The sequence below is a fragment of the Hypanus sabinus genome, chromosome 9 (assembly GCF_030144855.1).
Source record: "Hypanus sabinus isolate sHypSab1 chromosome 9, sHypSab1.hap1, whole genome shotgun sequence".
In the NCBI taxonomy this organism is placed as follows: domain Eukaryota; kingdom Metazoa; phylum Chordata; class Chondrichthyes; order Myliobatiformes; family Dasyatidae; genus Hypanus; species Hypanus sabinus.
Genome location: NC_082714.1, coordinates 132,010,970 through 132,030,809, shown reverse-complemented (window position 1 = coordinate 132,030,809; position 19,840 = coordinate 132,010,970). Strand labels below are relative to the sequence as shown.

The 19,840-nt window shown below is 39.5% G+C and overlaps 1 protein-coding gene across 1 annotated transcript in view; it reads right to left on the bottom strand.

The window, feature by feature from the left end:
• Positions 1-19,840, bottom strand: part of si:dkey-7k24.5 (somatomedin-B and thrombospondin type-1 domain-containing protein) — a 41,696-nt gene extending 21,856 nt beyond the window's left edge. The window contains exons 1-3 of the mRNA XM_059980595.1: positions 19,409-19,840; positions 7,578-7,772; positions 457-535 (exon numbers count right to left, since the gene is read on the bottom strand). Of these exons, the coding sequence (XP_059836578.1) occupies positions 457-535; positions 7,578-7,772; positions 19,409-19,631 (497 nt within the window). The 5' untranslated portion in view covers positions 19,632-19,840. The remainder of the gene's footprint in view (positions 1-456; positions 536-7,577; positions 7,773-19,408) is intronic.

Genomic DNA, 19,840 nt, shown 5'->3' with positions numbered 1-19,840 from the left:
CAAAGCTGCAACACCCACGCGCTGAGAAAATAATTTTTGCAACATTTCTACACTTCTTTTCTTGTTGCTGTGAAATCATTAATTAGTATTTCTACTTTATGTTACTCTTGCTAAATTTCAGTTTTGCATCATCCCCATTAAAACCAGGCCAGGAAACTAAGCAAAAAACAGTGAAGTAATTGTCCAACCCACATTTCTCTTTAAGAATTGGTCATGACAGGGCGCAGTATTTACCTTGACATTTAAATCATAAATATTGATAATTTGATTGTTTAATTCACAAATTTTATTTCATAACTCTACATTGAGAATGTATTACTATTTACTATAATATTATACAAGAGAACAGTCACATTAAAAGAAACCACCTTTAATTATTCAAGTTTCGGTTAAAGCATTCATGTATTCATAAATCTCATCTCGCAGTAGCTGACATGTTTGTGAACTTGTACTTACCCTGACTCCTGGGATCCAATGGAAGCATCTCGCTTTTTTCGAGCTTTTCCATATCCCCCTGTAGTAATTAACGCCGGGACTGTGCACATTAAACGAGAAAGATGTAAATCATGAGTGACAACTCTAGGCAAGTGTCCAACTTGCAAAAAGAAACAGTAAAAGGTTTGTACTTCTTAACAACACATAGATTTCCACTGATGGAAAAGGAAATGCATTTAACTGAATAGGATCAAAAGACATATTAAAAAAAATGTTCCAGTTACATTATAAGATCAAAGCAACGAAGTTGATCTTCAGGAAAAGGATGAACACTCGTCCTATGCAGCTGTTTGAGCCATATGGTATTTTGCATTGTCACTCATCTGCATAAAACTAAAGCTGCAGTGGGAATTGTGTAATACATTAAATTCAGTGTCAATAAAAACACCAAAACCTGATAAATTATATAATGCCAGATAAATGTAACACCCTGCTTTTCACAGTAACAGAGAACAGGCCATTTTATTGACAAAAATGGAGGTCTCTGAATTTTTGCCTTTTATTTATTCCAGACAGATAAAGTTGATTAAAAATTACATCAAGCCAGCTGGGACTTTGAGGAAAATTCAGTGAGCCATGCATACAAGTGCCATGTGTGATCACCATGATATTACCCAGAGTGAGCAATCACTGGTCTCAATTTTACAGTGGTGATATCAATGTATGAATCTGCTGGACTGTGGAAACTATCTGCATCTTGGCCCATACTTTCAAATGCTAGGATTTTATTTCTATAACACTGAACATCAGGTGTCAAAATTCAATTCCTTGGCTCATCTGAGCTACTGTTATTGGACAAAACTTCTCAAAAGGCTACAAGACATTTTTAGGAATTTAAGACAAATTTTACTCATAAAAGGAACAATATTTTCTGAAAACTAATTAAGATTTACACATAAAATTTATTGCTAGATAATGAACCCAAAATTCAGTGCTAATGTATATTTTTGGTCTGCTACAGATTCCAAAATCTATGAAGATATGGCACCATTAAGCTCAGGCATAGTACTGGTACAGACATACCTACTGCCATATTGATGACAGTGTTATGAATTCACACCTGGAACCAGCATTAAGCTACAGACTGGGATGCTAGAAATGTAGATGGTTGCAGTAGTGACCCTCACGTTTATTCTCTTTTGAAAGCAGCTTGAGTAGTACCAAGAGCAAAGAATAAGACCAGCATGGGTAGCTGCCAGATGGGAATATGCTGTAGTTTTGAAATCACTGAAGCTCCCTATTCATTCCATCTTGCTGCTGAATAACCTGCTCACTCGTGACTGCACAGATAGATCCTACTCAAACCACATCATCAGATTTACTGATGATACAACAGTGGTTGGCCTCATTGGCAACAATACTAAATTGACATACAGAGAAGAGGTAGAGAGGTTCGTTGAATGGTGTGAGAACAGCCACCTGTGTCTCAACGTGGACAAAACAAAAGAGATAATGTGGACTTCAGAATGGTGCCTGTCAACCACTCTCTATTGTGCAACAATGGCCCTGCCATTGAAAGGGAGAACAGCACAGAATCCTTTGGTATGCAGAAAAGAGACCATCTAAACTGGACCCATAAACACCTCTTTATTAGCCAAGAAAGCACAGCAGCACCTACACTGAGGAGATTGAGGTGTGCAAGGCTCCTCACCCCCATTCTAACAAGAGTGTAGTGCAGAAGCAGCAAAGCATTGGACCACAAGATGCTACAGAGAATAGTACAAACTGCTGAGAGGAACATGGGGTATCCCTCCCTCCTATTTGTGACATGTACCAGAATTGTCATATACAAAGGGCCCAAAGTATTGTTGAGAATCCCTGCCTCCCATCCCACAATCTCTTTGACCCACTGCCATCAGCAAGGAAGCACAGAGGCATCAGGACTAGGTCTACCAGACTGGCTAACAGCTTCTTCTCCCAGGCTGTGAGACTAATGAATACTCTGCTACCACCAAGGTCTCATCACTAGGTCAGCAAGATGTTTACTATTTACTGTGCTCGTTATTGTTTATCTATGCTGTGCAGTTCACATTCATTTTGAATTATATTTTATTAACTTATTTGTGATAATATTTTGTTTAGTGTGCTGTGGGATGTATGTATTGTGGGTGCACTGCGATCCAGAGGAATGATGTTTCATTTGGCTGTATTTATGTACAGTCGGATGACAATAAACTTGAACTTGAAAGCAAAAACCCTTCGCAAGCATAGTAGGCCTCCTTGGTGCAAAGCATCATTGACTATATGCGCTCAAGTACAGTGCAGGTATACCACAACTGAGAAGGATTTTGTATGGCATCCTTAAACTCTGGTCATTGTCAAGCATCAAATCTGCAATCGCAGTGCCTTCATTCTACCGGAGAACACATGGGCTGGCTGCTTTCGATCTACCACCATAAACCAAAGGATCATGGTTGGCCAACTAACAGTATCCATTCTCAAAAGATTTCATATTCTGAGGCACATCCCATACAGACAAGAGCAACTTGCTTTTAATGAGTGCCATATTATTAAAAATATGGACATGGGTTAAGGGTGAATGGGGGAAAGTCTAAAGGGAACATGGTGAGGGGGGGGGGGCTTCTTCACACAGAGAGTGGTGGGAGTGTGGAATGAGCTGCCAGATGAAGTAGTAAATGCGGGCTCACTTTTAACACTTAAGAAAAACTTGGACAGGTACATGGATGAGAGGTGTATGGAGGGATATGGGCCAGGTGTAGATCAGTGGGACTAGGCAGAAAATGGTTCGTCACAGCCAAGAAGGGCCAAAAGGCCTGTTTTTGTGCTGTAATGTTCTATGGTTCTAACTATCATATTTATGTATATGTTCTGCTGCCCATTCCTCTGAAGCAGATACCTGCAGTATCGGGAGGATCTTCATAGTTTGCCATATTTTATACAGCATTAGAGGGCTAATTTCTTACCTCTAACCATATGACAACCCAAGCATCTACCTGACAAAATTGGCTGGTTCACAAAAAGCATGACAAATCAAATTAGTTATTTTTTTCCCTTATCATTAGCGAGGAATCGTCATCAAAGAGATGAAAGCCAGGTTCAACAATGCTACCAGATACACCTGTTTACTCGTGCCTACTCGCCAATGCCTAGACTGGGCTACATAAACACTTCATGGCTCCAGACTTCATAGCCACCAGAGTGAAAGTACAATCCAAAGAGCTGAATCTAAGAGGGGAGATGAGTGGTTGTTTTTGTTATCGATACAGCATTTGATCAAGTGTGACATCAAGTTCTCCAAGCAAATGGACATCAATGGGAAAGCATTCCAATTCTTGGAATCCTTCTGCATGCAGAAGAAAATAGTTCTGTTTGTTAGAGGTCAGTTATTGTAGCCCTCCCCCCCCTCCCCGCCCAAGGAGAGTAATTGAGATATCTGTTGGTGATCACATGACGCTCAATTGCACTTGTAACTCCTTACAAATGAAATAGTTCATCCCTACATGCAGCAAGTCCTAGACAACATTTAAGCATGACCTAAAGAGTGAGACTCTTGCCACAAAACTTTCAAGCAGTAACCATAAGACCAAAGATATAGGAGCAGAATTACACCAAACAGCCCATTAAGTCGGCTCTGCCAGATCCTACTCAACCTCACACACCTGCCATCTTGCCATATCCTTTGATGCCCTGACTGATCAGGAAATGATCAACTTCCACCTTAAATATACCCATGGACTTGGACTCCACCACAGTCTGTGGGAGAGCATTCCATAGATTTATTACTCTCTGTATAAAAAAAAATAATTCCTCCTTACCTTTGTTCTAAAAGGTCACCCTTCAATTTTGAGGCTGTGCCTTCTAGTTCTCTATACCCCCACCATAGGAAACATCCTCTCCACATCCATCCTATCTAGTCCTTCCAACATCTGGTGGGTTTCAATGAGATCTGCCCCCACCCCCCCCCCCCCTGCATTCTTCTAAATTCCAGTAAGTGCAGGCCCAAAGCTGCCAAACACTCCTCATATGTTCACCTCTTCATTCCCAGAGTCACACTCATGAACCTCCTCCAGACGATCTTCATTGACAACACATCTTTTCTGAGATATGGTGTCCAAAACTGCTGACAGTACTCCAAGTGCGGCCTGACTCATGTCTTATAAACCTCAGCATTATCTCCTTGCTTTTGTATTCTATTCCTCTTGAAATAAATGCCAACATTGCATTTGCCTTCTTCACCACGGACTCAACCTGTAAGTTAACCTTCTGGGAGTTTTGCATGAAGACTCCTAAGTTCCTCTGTACCTTTGATGTTTGAACCTTCTCCCCATTTAAATAATATTCCACTCTACTGTTCTTTTTACCAAATGCATTATCATACACTTTCCAACAGTGTATTCCATCTGCCACTTTTTGTCCATTCTTTCAATTTTTCTAAGTCCTGTTGCAATCACATTGCTTCCTCAGCCCTCCATCTATCTTCATATCATCCGCAAACTTTGCCACAAAGCCATCAGTTTCATTATCAAAATAATTGACAAACAATGTGAAAAGTAGTAGTCCCAATATTGACCCCTCCCCCCCGAGGAGCACCACTGGTCAGCCAGCCGACTAGAAAAGGCCCCCACTTGCTGCCTCCTGCCTGTCAGCCATTCCTCTATCCATGCCAGTATCCTTGCTGTAACGCCATAGGATTTTAACTTGTTAAGCAGCCTCGTGTATGGCACCTTATCAAATGCCTTATGAAAATCCAAGCAAATGACATCCACTATGTCTTCTTTGTCCACCCTGCTTGTTACTTCCCCAAAGAACTCTTAACAGATCTGTCAGGCAAGATTTCCCTTTACAGAAATCATTCTGACATTGACTTATTTTATCATTAGTCTCCAAGTACCCCATAGCTTCATCATTAACAATGAACTCTAACACTTTCCCAACCATTGAGGTTTGACTAATTGTCTTATAATTTCTCTTCTTTTGCCTTTCTCCCTTCTTAAAGGGTGAAGTGACATTTATAATCTTCCAGTCCTCCAGGACCATGCCAGAATCAAGTGATTCTTGAAAGATCATGACCAATGCATCCATTATCTCTTCAGCAATCTCTCTCAGGACTCTGGGATGTAGTCCACCTGACCCAGCTGGCTTATCCATCTTAAGACCTTTGAGTATGCCTAGCACTTTTTCCTTTGTAATAGCAATGGCACTCACTCCTGCTCCCTGAACTCACAAATCTGACACACTGCTAGTATCTTCCACAGTGAAGACAGATGCGAAGTACTTAAGGTCATCTGCCATTTTTCATTTCCCATTACTACCTCACCAGCATCATTTTCCAGTGGCATAATATCAACTTTCATCTCCCTTTTACTCTTTACATAGAACTGAAAAAGACTTTTAGTATCCTGCTTTATGTTATTGGCTGACTATATCTATCAAATGAGAGTCTAACCACCAGCCTTTAATATTCAGTAGTGCAACCATTTCCAAATTCTGATCATGAACCAGGAACATGATTTGTACCAAACACATAAACATCAGAGCAAGTTCAGGGCTAGATATCCTACGTCAAGCAGCTCACAGCCTGACATCCCAAAACCCTTCCTTTCCCTGAATGGCCCAAGTCTACAGTTGGATGGAATAGTCTCCACTTGAGATAAGGGCAATGCCAAAAGTTCTCAAGAATCTCAACAGCAACTGGGGAAATTAGCCCTCTTGATTGGCAGGCCTGAACATTCATTCCTCCACCACCGGTAACCAGTGACTGTAGTAAGTGTCAGCAGCAAAATGCACTGCAATTCTTCAACCAGACTACTGTAACCCAGGTTAATTGAACCCAAAGTTGTAATGTTAGAAAGCTCCACCTGTGGAGGGATGAAAATGAGCTTTAATTAATTTTTTTTTTAAAAGAACTTGGGGGAAAAAAGTTTTGCGAGAACGAGGCATGGGTGATGCAGAGTGGGAAATCAAGAGAAACACAGCAAACTATTAGAAACTAAATATATAATCAGTTAACAGTGGAATTACTAGTGAGTATCTTTACCCTACTTACTTGAAAACCTCAGGGTGAAACCCCTGGAGGAGAGACGATAGCAATAAAAGATCTATTGAAGCTACAGCTGTAACAGGCATCAGCTATAATGAGAGGATATCGGCAGAGACGAGCATCCAAGATCTCTACTGTGTAACCAGGTATTAGTTCTGTTAAATCATACCGAGAGATTTGTAAGTTTTTTGTTGTGTAAGCTTTGTGGATTGGCTTTCCATGGATGATCAACTATTTCACCCAACAAAACAAGATGGCAAAGGACCAGCACAGGAATGAAATGTTTCATGAAATAGAGGATTTAACACATTTGGATGCATAATTTTTATCTGAAGTATCTGAATTTGATTTTCAGCAAGAACTGATTATTTTTGCAAAGATTTTGATAAGTTACTGAACAAGTCTTACTTTGATTAAAAGTTGTGATTCTGGAGAATTCTCATGAGAGGAATTGAGCTGCATAGGTATATAATTTTTGAATTTGCAGACATTCTACATCATAAAAAAATTACATACATGAGGGCACTTCTCAGAACTATCTACGTGTGCTTTGTGGAATTCTCCATTTGTGACGTCATGTCAGCTCTCAAAAATTCCGATTTTGGAGATTTTTGATTTTGCAATTTCAGATAAGGGGTACTTAACCTGTACTGCTCTTTCAGTGTTATATGATGTAAATTCTTGATCTTGTTGCCCAACGACAATTTAAGAATGCCTTTAAAATGATCTATTGCTAAACTCATCAATCTCAGACTGCATTATTATTTACACAATATGATGTGTTAGTTTCTGCAAAGATTAAATTTTAAAGTCACCAAAATAAGATTAACTACTCAATGTCAATTATGATACACAAATTTTGCCATAGAAAATGTTTACAAGATTGTACTTAAAAAAGATGCACATCTAGTAAACATTTAAAGATACACCATGAAAAACACCTACATTTTAAAAATAAATTTAGTACCAAACTCATCCAAAAGTAACTCAAGTCAAAAGTGGCCTTAGGTCAGAAGGGGTTGCCACTTAAGTGAAAAACAAACTTAGAGAATTAAAGCTACAAAGGTAACACACAACATACCAAGAGATTGCCTGCACGTTCTGTCCTTGTCACTGCGATATTCCACACATCCAGCTCTTTCCTCTAAGGGGGGACAAGGCTCACCATCGTTCTTCGGCTCCTCTGTGACATACCGTCGACGAACACGGTAAGTGTTTTTGCAGGGTTCCGCACAGCCACTCCAGAAACTCCACTCGGTTACTTTGCAAGAAACAGCTAAGGAAGACAAGCACAGTCATGGCATGATAATGCAAAGAGAAACTAAGTTTTCCTTTCATATTTTCCCAGTCATTGTTGATTTCAAAATAGATTTGTGTCGTAGGATGTATTCACCAACAAGAACATTCTGCACCCACTGAAAAATAAAAGAAAAACTGTAAATGTTGGGGAAACCTAAAATTAAAAACAGTAAGTGCAAGGGATACTCAACAAGTCAGTTGGCATCAACAGAAGAAAATCTAAAAGAGAATCATTGATCTGAAGTGAATTCTGTTATCTCCAGACATTACCTCAGCACAGTGTGCTTTCTGTATGAAATAGAATCACATAAACCAGAAATTGTGAATAGTTGTAAACAAACAAATTTAAAGCCAACTGTTGAGCAATTGAGAAATACACTTTTGCTAATGCTTACACTGAAAAAAAACAAAACCATGTTGTTTACACTCACATAATACTGCTCTTTCTATTTTTCCTGGAAACTTGGTCAGAATGTATTTATTCCATTCTACTTGATTTTAAACCCTAACCACAACCATTTTATCATTCCCCATCAGGGGCATATCTACAGAAAATAGCGCCTATGGCAAGCACTAAAATTGCACCCCATCCAAGCATCTGACACCCATCTTTTAGATAAGCTGATACCATAAGGTAAAGTTTATCAGCTCAAAAATACAAGTCAAGCTCGTTAATCTTTTAATTAACAAATTATGGCACGACATGAAAATTATAACTGCACCTTCCTTGCTTTCACGGATGCAAATTGGTCTATGATGTGATCAAAGTCAGATTTTTCAGTTTCTCCTCTTTCTACACTCAGCAGAGCAAGATCACAGAGTCTGCCTTGACCCATGAAGGCTCTCAAATACAGAAGTATTAGTTTTAACTTGCTGAATGATCTCTCACAGCTGGCGACGGAAATTGCGATGGTTAGCATGATCTGAATAGCAATGCGAAGATTGGGGAAGACACTCTCATCTCCACACTGAACAATAAATTCAAGAAGCTCTTCAGGTCTTGATATTTTCATGTTGACAAGCCTTAATAGCAACATTCTGCAATCCAAAATTTCTTCATATAGCTGCTGTCCATCAACATCAGAGCTGTACAATTCACCCAAATTTTCGCACTTCTTTAGGTCGTTACTGTTGGCACTGTAACACAGTCCCTCGATATCCAGAAGGAACCCAAACAAGGTGTCAGTGTCGTGCAAACAAGCGAACCTTTCATCCATTTCTCTGTGAAGATGGTCAAGTGTTCCCTTCATGACCTTCCATTTCCTCTTTAGCTGTTAACCCAGCGTCTCTCGAGTTCTCATCAGCCATTTGTTTCTTTCGTCTCTGATGTCTTTCAACTCCAATATTCCATTCTTGATAGAGATCAACTCCTTCTTCAAGTGACTCACTGACCAACACTTCCCTTTCATCATAAAAAATTATCTCGAAGGGCTTTCAAATCCAGGACAGCATCGTGGAAGCTCATGCTAGGATCCTGCAGCCTCTTTTGAATACGATCAATACAAATGATACTTTGATCAATACTTTGTCCCAAAATCCTAGCAAAATCAGAAAATCGTAACTCAACATGCAGTTGTACAGCTGCCTTGCATCACTTCTTGTTTCACTGGTCACACTTTCATTGTCTATCATGTCCTGGAGAACTTGAAGTATCTCCTCAAGGTTGTTGTTGATGGGCTTCACTGCTTCTGTCCTTGCACCCCACCTGGTTTCAGACTCTGACTTAACAACCACAGGCACAGTGTTTTTGAGTTTTTCCCAGTGCAGTGTTAACAAGAGAAAAACATGTAGAGAGCTTAGATAGTTCCAAAAAACATGACCATCATTGTATCCTGCTTGACTGCACGTACACCCACCAAGTTGACTGAGTGATTGTCACAATTCACAAACACTGCCAGGTTGTTATTCTCACTTATTCTTTGATGAACACCACTTCTGTGTCTAGCCATCACAGCAGCGTTGTCATAGCACTTTGACCGACAATCTTGTAGCTCCATTTCGTCCTTCTCTATCTGTTTCAAGATGTCTTCAACCAAGCTCTCAACATCCTTCTGGCTTATCTGGATAAAACCAAGGAAAGACTCTCTAACATGAAATGTTTTCCTCTCAAAATCAACTTCCACATACCTCACTACTTCTGACATCTGCTCACAGTGTGCCTGATCAGGAGTCGAGTCGAACATGAGGCTACAGTACTTGGCTTTACGAATGCTTCTCAGTAAACTCTGGCGAACAGTGGATGACATTGTGTGGATAAATTTGTTCTGGATGCCCTGTGAAAGATAAGACGTGGATCCAGGAAGACTTTCCAAATGAGTGAGGTGTTCTTTTATGACAAGGTCAAAGGTGGCCAGTAGTTTCAGTAAGCCAAGGAAATTTCCCACATTGGAGTCATTGTCTAGCTGAAGTCCTTGCAAAGCCAGGTTCTGAGTCACAAGGAATTTCATGTAGTGAAGGATTCTCGTCCAGATATCATGCCACTTCTGCTTTTCCTTCTCAATCTGTGACTGAAATATCGCGTCAATAAATCCTCTGTTTCCAGCTAAATTTCTTTCCATTTCTTTCCACTGTGTGAAGCATTCCCGATGATTCTTGGCATTTTCATCAGCAGTAATCCTTCCAGGTGCTTTCCACTGATTGAATCCACTTTCCTGCTCCAATGAGGATTGATGGTCTGATGGGGAATAGAGAAGACAACAGATACAAAATGCAGACTTTTTAGAAGGGGAATAGACCAGCCATGAGCGAGTCACTTCCTCACCATGACCATTTCCCAATTTCCTCTTGAACCAAGTTTTGTTCATTGTTATTTGTTGGTAGGAAAGGCCCCTCACTGTTCTGGAAATACTTTGAACCCAGCTTTATTATTTCTGTTCTCAACGCGTCAAGCAGAATTGCTTTTCCAGTTTCCTTGTCGAACTTCAGAAGTCCAATGTCATGCTGTTCAATCACTTCTGGTGTGACAGTTCGAGGCTCCTTGACACCATCCAGTTCACTAGGTTCAGTGTCGTCAGGTTCAATCTCGTCAAGTAAAATCTTGTCAATAAACTCAACATCACCACCACCACCATTGTCTTCCTCTCCTGTTGTGTCCACGTTCTCTGTGGCAGCCTCACTCTTAATCTCGTCATACTCAGATATATCTGACTTGACTTCCACCTCGGCTTGTAAAGTATTTGTACTCGATCCACTTTCGGATTCTAACAAACTTGTAGTGGGTGCAGGCAACTCCATGGAATGTGTCAAACTATTTGTTCTGGGCTTATCAAAGAAGGGCATGAAGAACTTGCTCAACTTCTTGGCTTCCTCTGCCTCCAACTTTCATCTCTTCCGTCCTTCAGCTCCAATTTCCTTCTTCGTGAAGAAACGTTTCATGGTCTTCTTACACAATGCGCTGAAATAAGGCCATCCTAGTGCTTCTCACCCATGATAATCAAGACAGATCATACATCTGAAGAAAACTCTTTTTTCACTATCCAAGGATGGCTTGTCTGACTTTAATAGAAAATGCTCAGTGACGCCCCCCCACCCTTCAAGTGGTGCCTAGGACACGTGCCATACCTATCATGCCTTAGATACGCCACTGTTCCCTATGACACTATCATCTTTGGACTGGTTCTCCAGTCTTTTTTGTCAATTTCCTTTACTAAATCTAAATTCATGTGTAACCTTTCCTATACTCACACTCATTTACTCATTTCTCTAATAATACTCATTTTTAAAACATGAAATTAAAAAGTTATTTAAATTCTTACAGGTGTTCCTGGTTCCCTGGCCATCCCTCTCTATCTTTCACTGCTTTGTCATTTTGCTCAGTCCATTCTGAAGCTCAATCCCTTTAACCCATGCTCCAAGTTCCTATATTTGTCTCCATCTTTTGAATTAATCTTATCTTCAAAGCACTGTCATGAGAGTGTCACAGCATGATTGGGCCCATCATGCCAGTTCTAGCTCTGTAATAGAATTAGCCCATTAAGGCAGTTCTTCTGACCCACTTCATCACATTTTTCAGATCGCAGCTCTTACACTTTTCCCCTCTCCAATCCTGTAGTTAGTAACCATTCTACAGGTTTCTCCTTATTCTCATGGTTAAACCATTCCGGATAATCAGTAATTCTATCAAATTTTCTCTTAAGCTTCTCTGTACTAAGAGCAGATCTCTATATATCTTTGGATCATTTCAGGAATTTTTAATTTTGACAATTCTCAACATATTTAGTCAATCAATTAAAAAGGTCCAGCATCCCTTCAATGCTTTTTTATTCCAGGTATAAATTGTATTTTAAAACCCTTAGTCTGCTTGGCTCACCACTCTAAAAAGTTTAGAGACAACCGTCCTCAACTCTCTCCATTCCTGTTAATTCTAAAATTGTACCCCTTTGCTCACTTTGCCTTTACTGACTCTCACCACCAAATTCTATCACTACAGAGTGATCTACATTAAATCATCCACCAAGTTTCTGCCTATTTTGTCAGTCTGTGTCCTCCTAAAACCTGTTTATGAGTTTTACATCAGTTATAAATATTGACATTCTGCTCTACATAGCAAAGTCCAAGATGTTAATACTTAATAGATCATTGGTTGTTCTAGTGACTATGAAAATACATGTATATAACAATTATAATATCAATTGCATTCACCATTTAAAAACATCACTGAGTCAAGCAGGATTTATTGTGAACAAATCTGTTCCCATTGTTACCCATTCTGCTCACAGTTCAAATTAAGTTTGTCTCTAAAGTTCCTTAATCACAGACAAGGTATATCCCAGATCCTTTTATGGCAAAAGAAAAATACATGGACATAAAATTTGATTCATTCCTATCATCCACAAAGAAAATGGAAAGATTAGGTTGTGAATGGTATTGGCTTTGCTGATTGCAAAGTTTTAAAGTCAAATGAAGATCTTAAGCTCTATCTGATACAGATAACTACGGGCACCCTCACTAAAGGGAGATATTCAAATCAAAGTACATCTATTATCAAAGAATGCATAAATTATACACCTTGTGATTTGTTTACTTACGGGCAGCCACAAATCAAGAAACCTGAAGAATGCATTAAAAAAAAGACTATAACCACTGCACAGAGAAAGAGAAAAAAAGCACACACATCATGCAAACAATAGATGCAAATGACAGCATTCTGAACCAGACTGAGTCCTTAGATCTGCTCCGCAGAGCAGCTGGAGTGGCAGGCCAAAGCCTCCATCTCGGGTTCACCAAGTTAGTGGGGCAAAACTCGCTGAGGCAGCGACCACCAGAGAGAGGATTGCACACTGAGGGAGAGCAAGCGAGATCAGCCCAACCCTCACCTCTGCACTCAAGCTTTCCAGTCTATCTGGGCTGGTATTTAAATTGTAGCTACATACACTTCAAAAGCTAGTTCACTTGCCTGTTATTCCTTTGAGGTGAATTTAGCTGCCAATGCCCAAAATTTTATCCCCCCCAACCCCCCCACCACAAACCAAGGAGAAGATATTTCCAGCTAACAAAGTAGTTTAAACACAGTTAATTTATTTTTAGTGATGCACATTTAAATTTAGATAAAATTCTTAAAACATACTTAAAACTCTTTCTTTCTAAATCTTTTTATTATTATTAGTAATATGGACAAAATACAAATGATATATTGATAAAGAAATTACAAACATACAAATTTTATTACATATGAAAAAAACATAAACAATAGTTACAATATAAATGAGTTTACCAAGACATAAGCCATACAATATATGTATGAACATGGTAAGTCTAAATATTTCATAATATATGATATAAAAAAAGAAAAAAGAAAGAAAAAAAATAAAAGAAAATAATGCAAAACTAGCTCATCTACTAATCTAATAACTAATCACTAATATAGAAGAAAAAAGAAACAAAAAAAGAGAGAAAAAAAAGGGGGCTGTTTATAATATCTCACAAGAATAAATATTCATCAATGCCGTCACTTCCGGTCCTCTCAACATACATAAGCTTAAAGCTGGGAAATCAAATGAACTTGGAACAGGGTCATATTACATCATATGAAAATGTTGAATAAATGGTCTCCATAACTTTTCAAATTTAATAGAAGTCTCAAAAACACCACTTCTAATTTTTTCTAAATTTAAACATAACATAGTTTGAGAGAACCAATTAAATACAGTGGGAGGATTAATTTCCTTCCAATTCAACAATATAGATCTTCTAGCCATCAGAGTTAGAAATGCAATCATTCGAAGGGCAGAAGAAGATAAATGCAGTGAGTCTAACATTGGTAAACCAAAAATTGAAGTAATAGGATGAGGTTGTAAATCAATATTCAAAACCGCAGAAATAATATCAAATTTTCTGATTTTCTGATTTATTTTTGGACAATTGTTTTATGTCTTTTGAGCAATTATCCAACAAATATAACTTGCCTAGATTTCATTTTTTTTAGATATTTATAGATTAGACATTTTTTAAGTTCTGTACTCTCTACGTTTCCAAATTTTGTGCCTTCAGATATTTTGGAGAGTTTATTTGAATTAGACCCTTTTCAAAAAGGGCTTATTTCAAAACTTTATAATATAATTATGAAGATACGTTCAGACCCCCTTTATAAGACCAAAAGGGATTGGGAAAGAGAGCTTAACCTTATTATTTCTAGCACAAAGTATTTCCAAAACACAGGTACACTTCCTGTAAGCTAAAAATACATACCAACAAGTTGCAGACAAACAAGTTGTCCATCACAGAAATCAAAGGGAGAGAAACTCAATCTATTTCACCCCATCTTCCTGTTATTCTTTTTATCGTCCCTTGATCATTCCTAACAAGCCTGGCTCCTCTCTTACATTTATGGAGTTTTTTTATCAATTGGGTAACTTCACATGCATATGGTATTTTTCAGATACCTTTTCACAAAGATGGTATAAAAGCTTTTGGGGATAGAGTCACTCAATACCCACAAATACTGTTGGGAACGCTGACTCTCTGTGTACACAACTCTTCCAACTATTGATAGATCAGCTATTTGATGTGCTAAGTGATGGTATCAATCTGGTTTGAAAACTTATTTGAATTAAATAATTTAGCCAGTGTTGCCTGGTCTGATAATAGCCAATTAACACAACCCTACTGTCTTACACTGTATCTCTTGGGCAACTAGCCTCGTGCTGTTTTCCATCATCCTATGCCCTATAGACAGTGCTGTTTGCTTACAAAGCTGTCCATTTAACTTCAGACTGATGATTGCTTTCAATTTACATAAAGAATGGTTCTTTTTAATGACAAAAATCTGAACAAAAATATTGGTTGGGTGTTTAACTTACACAAAAACAACTCTTTGATCTCTAGAAGTGTCAGTTGCTATGTTAGAAAGCTGAGTTTGGCAAAAAAAAAAGGACAGAGACTATCTATAACAAAGTCCAGAACTTATTAATCTTCTAGTCTTCAGTGATTTAAGTTGCTTTCCTTATGGACCATTGAGTTTTCTACTTATGAGAAGAGACAAGCAGCTGCACTATTGGTCCCAATCAATATCTCTCATGTCCCAACCTTTACAGTTACATATGCAGCTTCCTATTTTCCAGCAAATAGGGATTCAAAATGCCTATTTAACTCTCCAGCAAAGCTTACTGTTGCCACAATATCGCCATTTTAACAGTACTTATAATAGACTTCTGGATTCTTTTTTTTCCAAATCACTGATCACACCTTAGTTCATTCCAAAATATCTTCAGTCATTTTTTTATATTCAACTTTAAATCTTATTTCTAAATTTGTCCCCATGAAAAATCATTTTATTAATTCACAATGCAAGGTATTAATGAATCTATATTTCCAATTATAACAAGGAGGATGGCTGATCAATTCTTTGAATCTGCTCCCAGGATACTATGCTACAACACTAGTTTGGCATATAATTTAGAAAGACCACTAATATTTTTCAACTGAGCACTGAACATCTTTATTGGATGTCATTATTTACTATAAATTCCCAAGTGTATTGCCAAACATCTAATAAGTGAACTAACAAAAAAGCTTTTAAACAGTCACCAGTGACCTTTGCAATTATTCATGGGACAAAACATTGTCCAACATGCTCGCTGATTGTACCCAGAGTGACAAAGCTTCACATTGTCACTATGTAATTTAGTTGTTGCTTCCCAATTATAAAAAAAAGTTAATATCTTACTGAAGGTTGAGATAATGAATTTTGGTAAATTAAATAAAGCAAGAGAATACAGTATAAAGAAGGGTCAGTACAGAAAAGGAACCAAGGGATTTTGGTGGTGTGTAGGTAAGGCGAGCAAGGTGGCTATCAAGGTACTCACACAAAATGACAGCATATTGTGCCTGTATACCTAAGATTTCCAGCAGCTGAAAATTCTCGTGTGTATAAAAGGCATACAGGATTCCTTTATTATCCAGAACATAGATTATTGGAGCAGAGACCCATACTGGAACTCCTTCAACTCTATTTAGGGCGCAGCTTGATTACTAAAGTACTGCGTGGTTATGATATTCTAGGGAAGATGAGTCCATATTGAAGAAGATTGAGGGGCAACTTCTAAAGATGTTACTAGAAGTGAAAATATGTGATTATTAGTAAAGTTCGCTTTGAAGCTTTGAAGCAGAGGAGGCTAAGAGGAGTATTAATTGAGGTGCATATTCCCTCCGGCAGAGGGGTAAACAATTGGGTGGATCTGTGTTCTTAGTAAATGGATTAGGGAGAAGATAAGGAATTATTTTTCATGTAGATAGCAGAAGCCCGGAAGTCATTGTCTGAGAGTAGCAAACTCAATATAAGCATACCAAGTGCAAAAGATAAAGCATGGAAAGAAGATGGCTCATTGTAGACCAAAGCGTCAATACATGCAAAGATGTTGATGCCGCATGTTAAGTCTTAAGTAAATCTCATTTGTACCAAGGAGAAAGGAAAGGGATACTGTAGTTGGAAAGTTCAGGGAGAGGATGGTACAATTCTGGCACAATTTACCTGATCTACAGAAGAAAGTGTAAAGGCCTTAAAGTAGGACATGATGAGATTATATCACGGGTTGTCATGCAGGAAGAATGATGGAATCCTGATGGAAATTTTCAAATATTCAAGACTAGGGGACAGCAAATATTGTACCTTTGTTCAAGAAGAGTAACTTGTAATTACAGCCAGTGATTCCAATGTCAGTGGTGGGGAAAATATTAGGAAAAATCTGAGGGATCGGACTTGGAGAGACAGGGATTCGTCTGGAATAGTCAATGTGGCTTTTGAAGGGGATGTCCTATCTGACTAATTTTTTTTCTCTAGATAACCAAAAGTGCCAATGACACCAAGATAGTTGAGGGAGCAAACATAGACTTCTGTATGGACTTTAACAAGTTTCCACATAGGAAACTGGTCCAAAAGATAATAGCTTTTGGAACCTAGTGTAATTTGGAGCAAATTGGATCCAAGACTGGTTTGGTGGTAGGAGGAAGAACGATTGATCAAGCGTTAATTTTCAACTGTAAATCTGTGACCCTGGTAAAACACAGGAATTTGTATTGGGACCTTTAGCTGTTAGCCATTGTCATTAATGACCAGCACATAACTGAAAGAGGCAAGGTCAATAACTTTACATATGGTTGGGAAATTTGCTGGGAATGCTGATTGTGAGGGTAGTCTTTTGTCACAAAATGTATTATTCATTTAGTAAAAAAAACGTAAGAGCAAAAACAGAATTAACTTAATCCTGAGAATTTGGATCTGGTGCAGTCTGGAAGAACAAATAAGGATAGGCCCTGTACAATGGGTAGTAGATCCTAAGAAATACTAAGGAACAGAAAAAAAGCCTAGTGTAGCTAATAGAAGAGTAACCTGATTGAGGTATATAAAATTAAATAGAGCATTGATATGCTGGACAGTGAGAATGACGGTTTGTGACAAAAGAGCAGAAGTTTTTTTTTAGGAAGAGAAAATTATTTAGAGATCTGGAAAAGGTTTATTTTAATTCACCAAGAGAGTGGTTAAAATCCGTGACATCTCAAAAACAAATTGTTGGGTGGTCCAACTGACTGCTGTGAATTTGTAAATTACCACTCAGTGTAAAGGGGTGGGGGGGGGGGAGGTGTGGGGAAGTTAATAGGCATTGAGAGGGAATGCGCCATGGAAATAATTGGCGCGCATGTGACCGGTGGGAATGTTCTGGCAATCGGCAGGGGCACTGTTAGTATAGTACGTTCTCCGGCTCCAGGAGATTTCTTTCCTCTCTAGATCTTGGCTCTAACTGTGTGCAAATAACTCAGATTACTTGGGCCAAAATTTAGCAGAGGCTTTCTATGGAGCATTTTCTTCCCGGAGTGAATGACAATTGGATTTCTTTAGCACAACTCGCTTTGTCTGCCAAATTTTATACTGCACCCAGTAATATTTAACCGAAAATGGGAAATATCCCTGCAACCATGTCTATTGAATAAAGCTCGATTTATATTGCAAGCAAAATGCTGGGGGAAGCGGAGAGCTTTGAGGTCTTCTTGACAGGAGCTGGACTTCCATGGTGAAAACGAGTCAGGACCACGGAACTGAAAGTTGCTGAGCAGATCGAGGGTATGTGAAGAGGCACGATGTAGGTAGGCAGGGACTGATCCAAGGGGGATAGAAATGAGTCGAGGTATGAATATGAGTGTGCAGTGGGGCAGGAGCAGGCAGAGACGATTTGTATGCCCGGACAGTCGGGTTTGCAGTTCTTGGGTGGGAGGTACAAAGTAGGACGAGGTAAGATAACCGAGTCTGGCAACGGGTGGGAGTTTTCCATTGTTGACAGGATTAGTGATAGTGTCGGAGGTAATTTCCTGATAATCCAGAGTGGGGTCCCTTTCAAAGGATAGATAGGAGGTGTCTGAGAGTTGCTGTCTGGCTTCAGCGAGGTCGAGGTCAGTCCGCCACGCCAGACAACAACAACCCTCTGCTCGAGGGTTTGATGGTAAACTTGGGATTGGTGCAGAGAGAATGGAGGGCAGTGCGCTCAGAGGGGGTAAGGTTCGAGGAGGAGTGAGGACAGTTGAAGTTGTCGGCAATTAAAGATTAAAAGATCCAGAGCAGGTAGAGAACCAGAACGGAGTGTCCAAGAAGGCGGGGCAGAGACGGGAGAAGGGGTCATCGGTACGGGATGGGGAATTCTTGCCTAGGAAGTGGGCTCAGAGACGAAGGCGACGGAAGAAGTGCTTGGCGTCCTGGCAGGCTCTTCTAGCTAGTCCTTCTTCCCCCTCCACCACCACCCCCCACCCCGCCCCCCAGGATTTTTAGCCCGGCATCTGCCTTCCAATCCTGAAGAAGAGTCTCGGTCCGAAACGCTGACTGTTCATTCACTTTCATAGATGCTGCCCGACCTAATGGGGTCCTCTAGCATATTTTGTGTGTTGCTCTGGATTTCCAGCAGAATTCTTTATGTTTATATATTTCAAGCTTTACTGTGTTCAAACATCTATTGACTGTCACAACTAAAGTAACTGACTGTTCAACATCACTTTTAACTGTCCAAGTTAAAATATTTTTAACATTCGAAACCGCGTGACTATTCAGTTGCGGGAGGGATTTCCCGGACAAACAATGCAGGAACTTTGCAAACGTCATAGAAAGGTTAAAGAGAAAAGAGACGGGATTACCTGGACAGGCCAGATAGTAATCGTGGCAACAATCTAAGGTACGTGCACAAGCCTGGTCGCAGTAACAGGTTCCGTAGGAACGATCGGGCCGCCAGCCAGTCGTGTGACATTTGGATTCCCTGCCCTTACAGCAAGTCCCCAAGTCCACGCAACCACCTTCGACACCGGCTCCAAGCAAAAATAACCCCAACCCCAGAACTGAAAGCACGGCTCTCAACTCCATTTCAATCGAATCAAATTGCCACCGATTCACTTGTCTTCTTTTGTAAACACAGACGACGAGTTCCCTCTCCTCGCGATGTCGCCATCAACTTCAGCAATAAGTCGGCAGCGGCACCACTGTCAAATCCACGGCCACTTCCCGTTCCCAATCAGATCGGCCAGCAGGGATCCCGTCAGTTTCAGTCTCGCTGACCTTTAGCCTCTCATCAA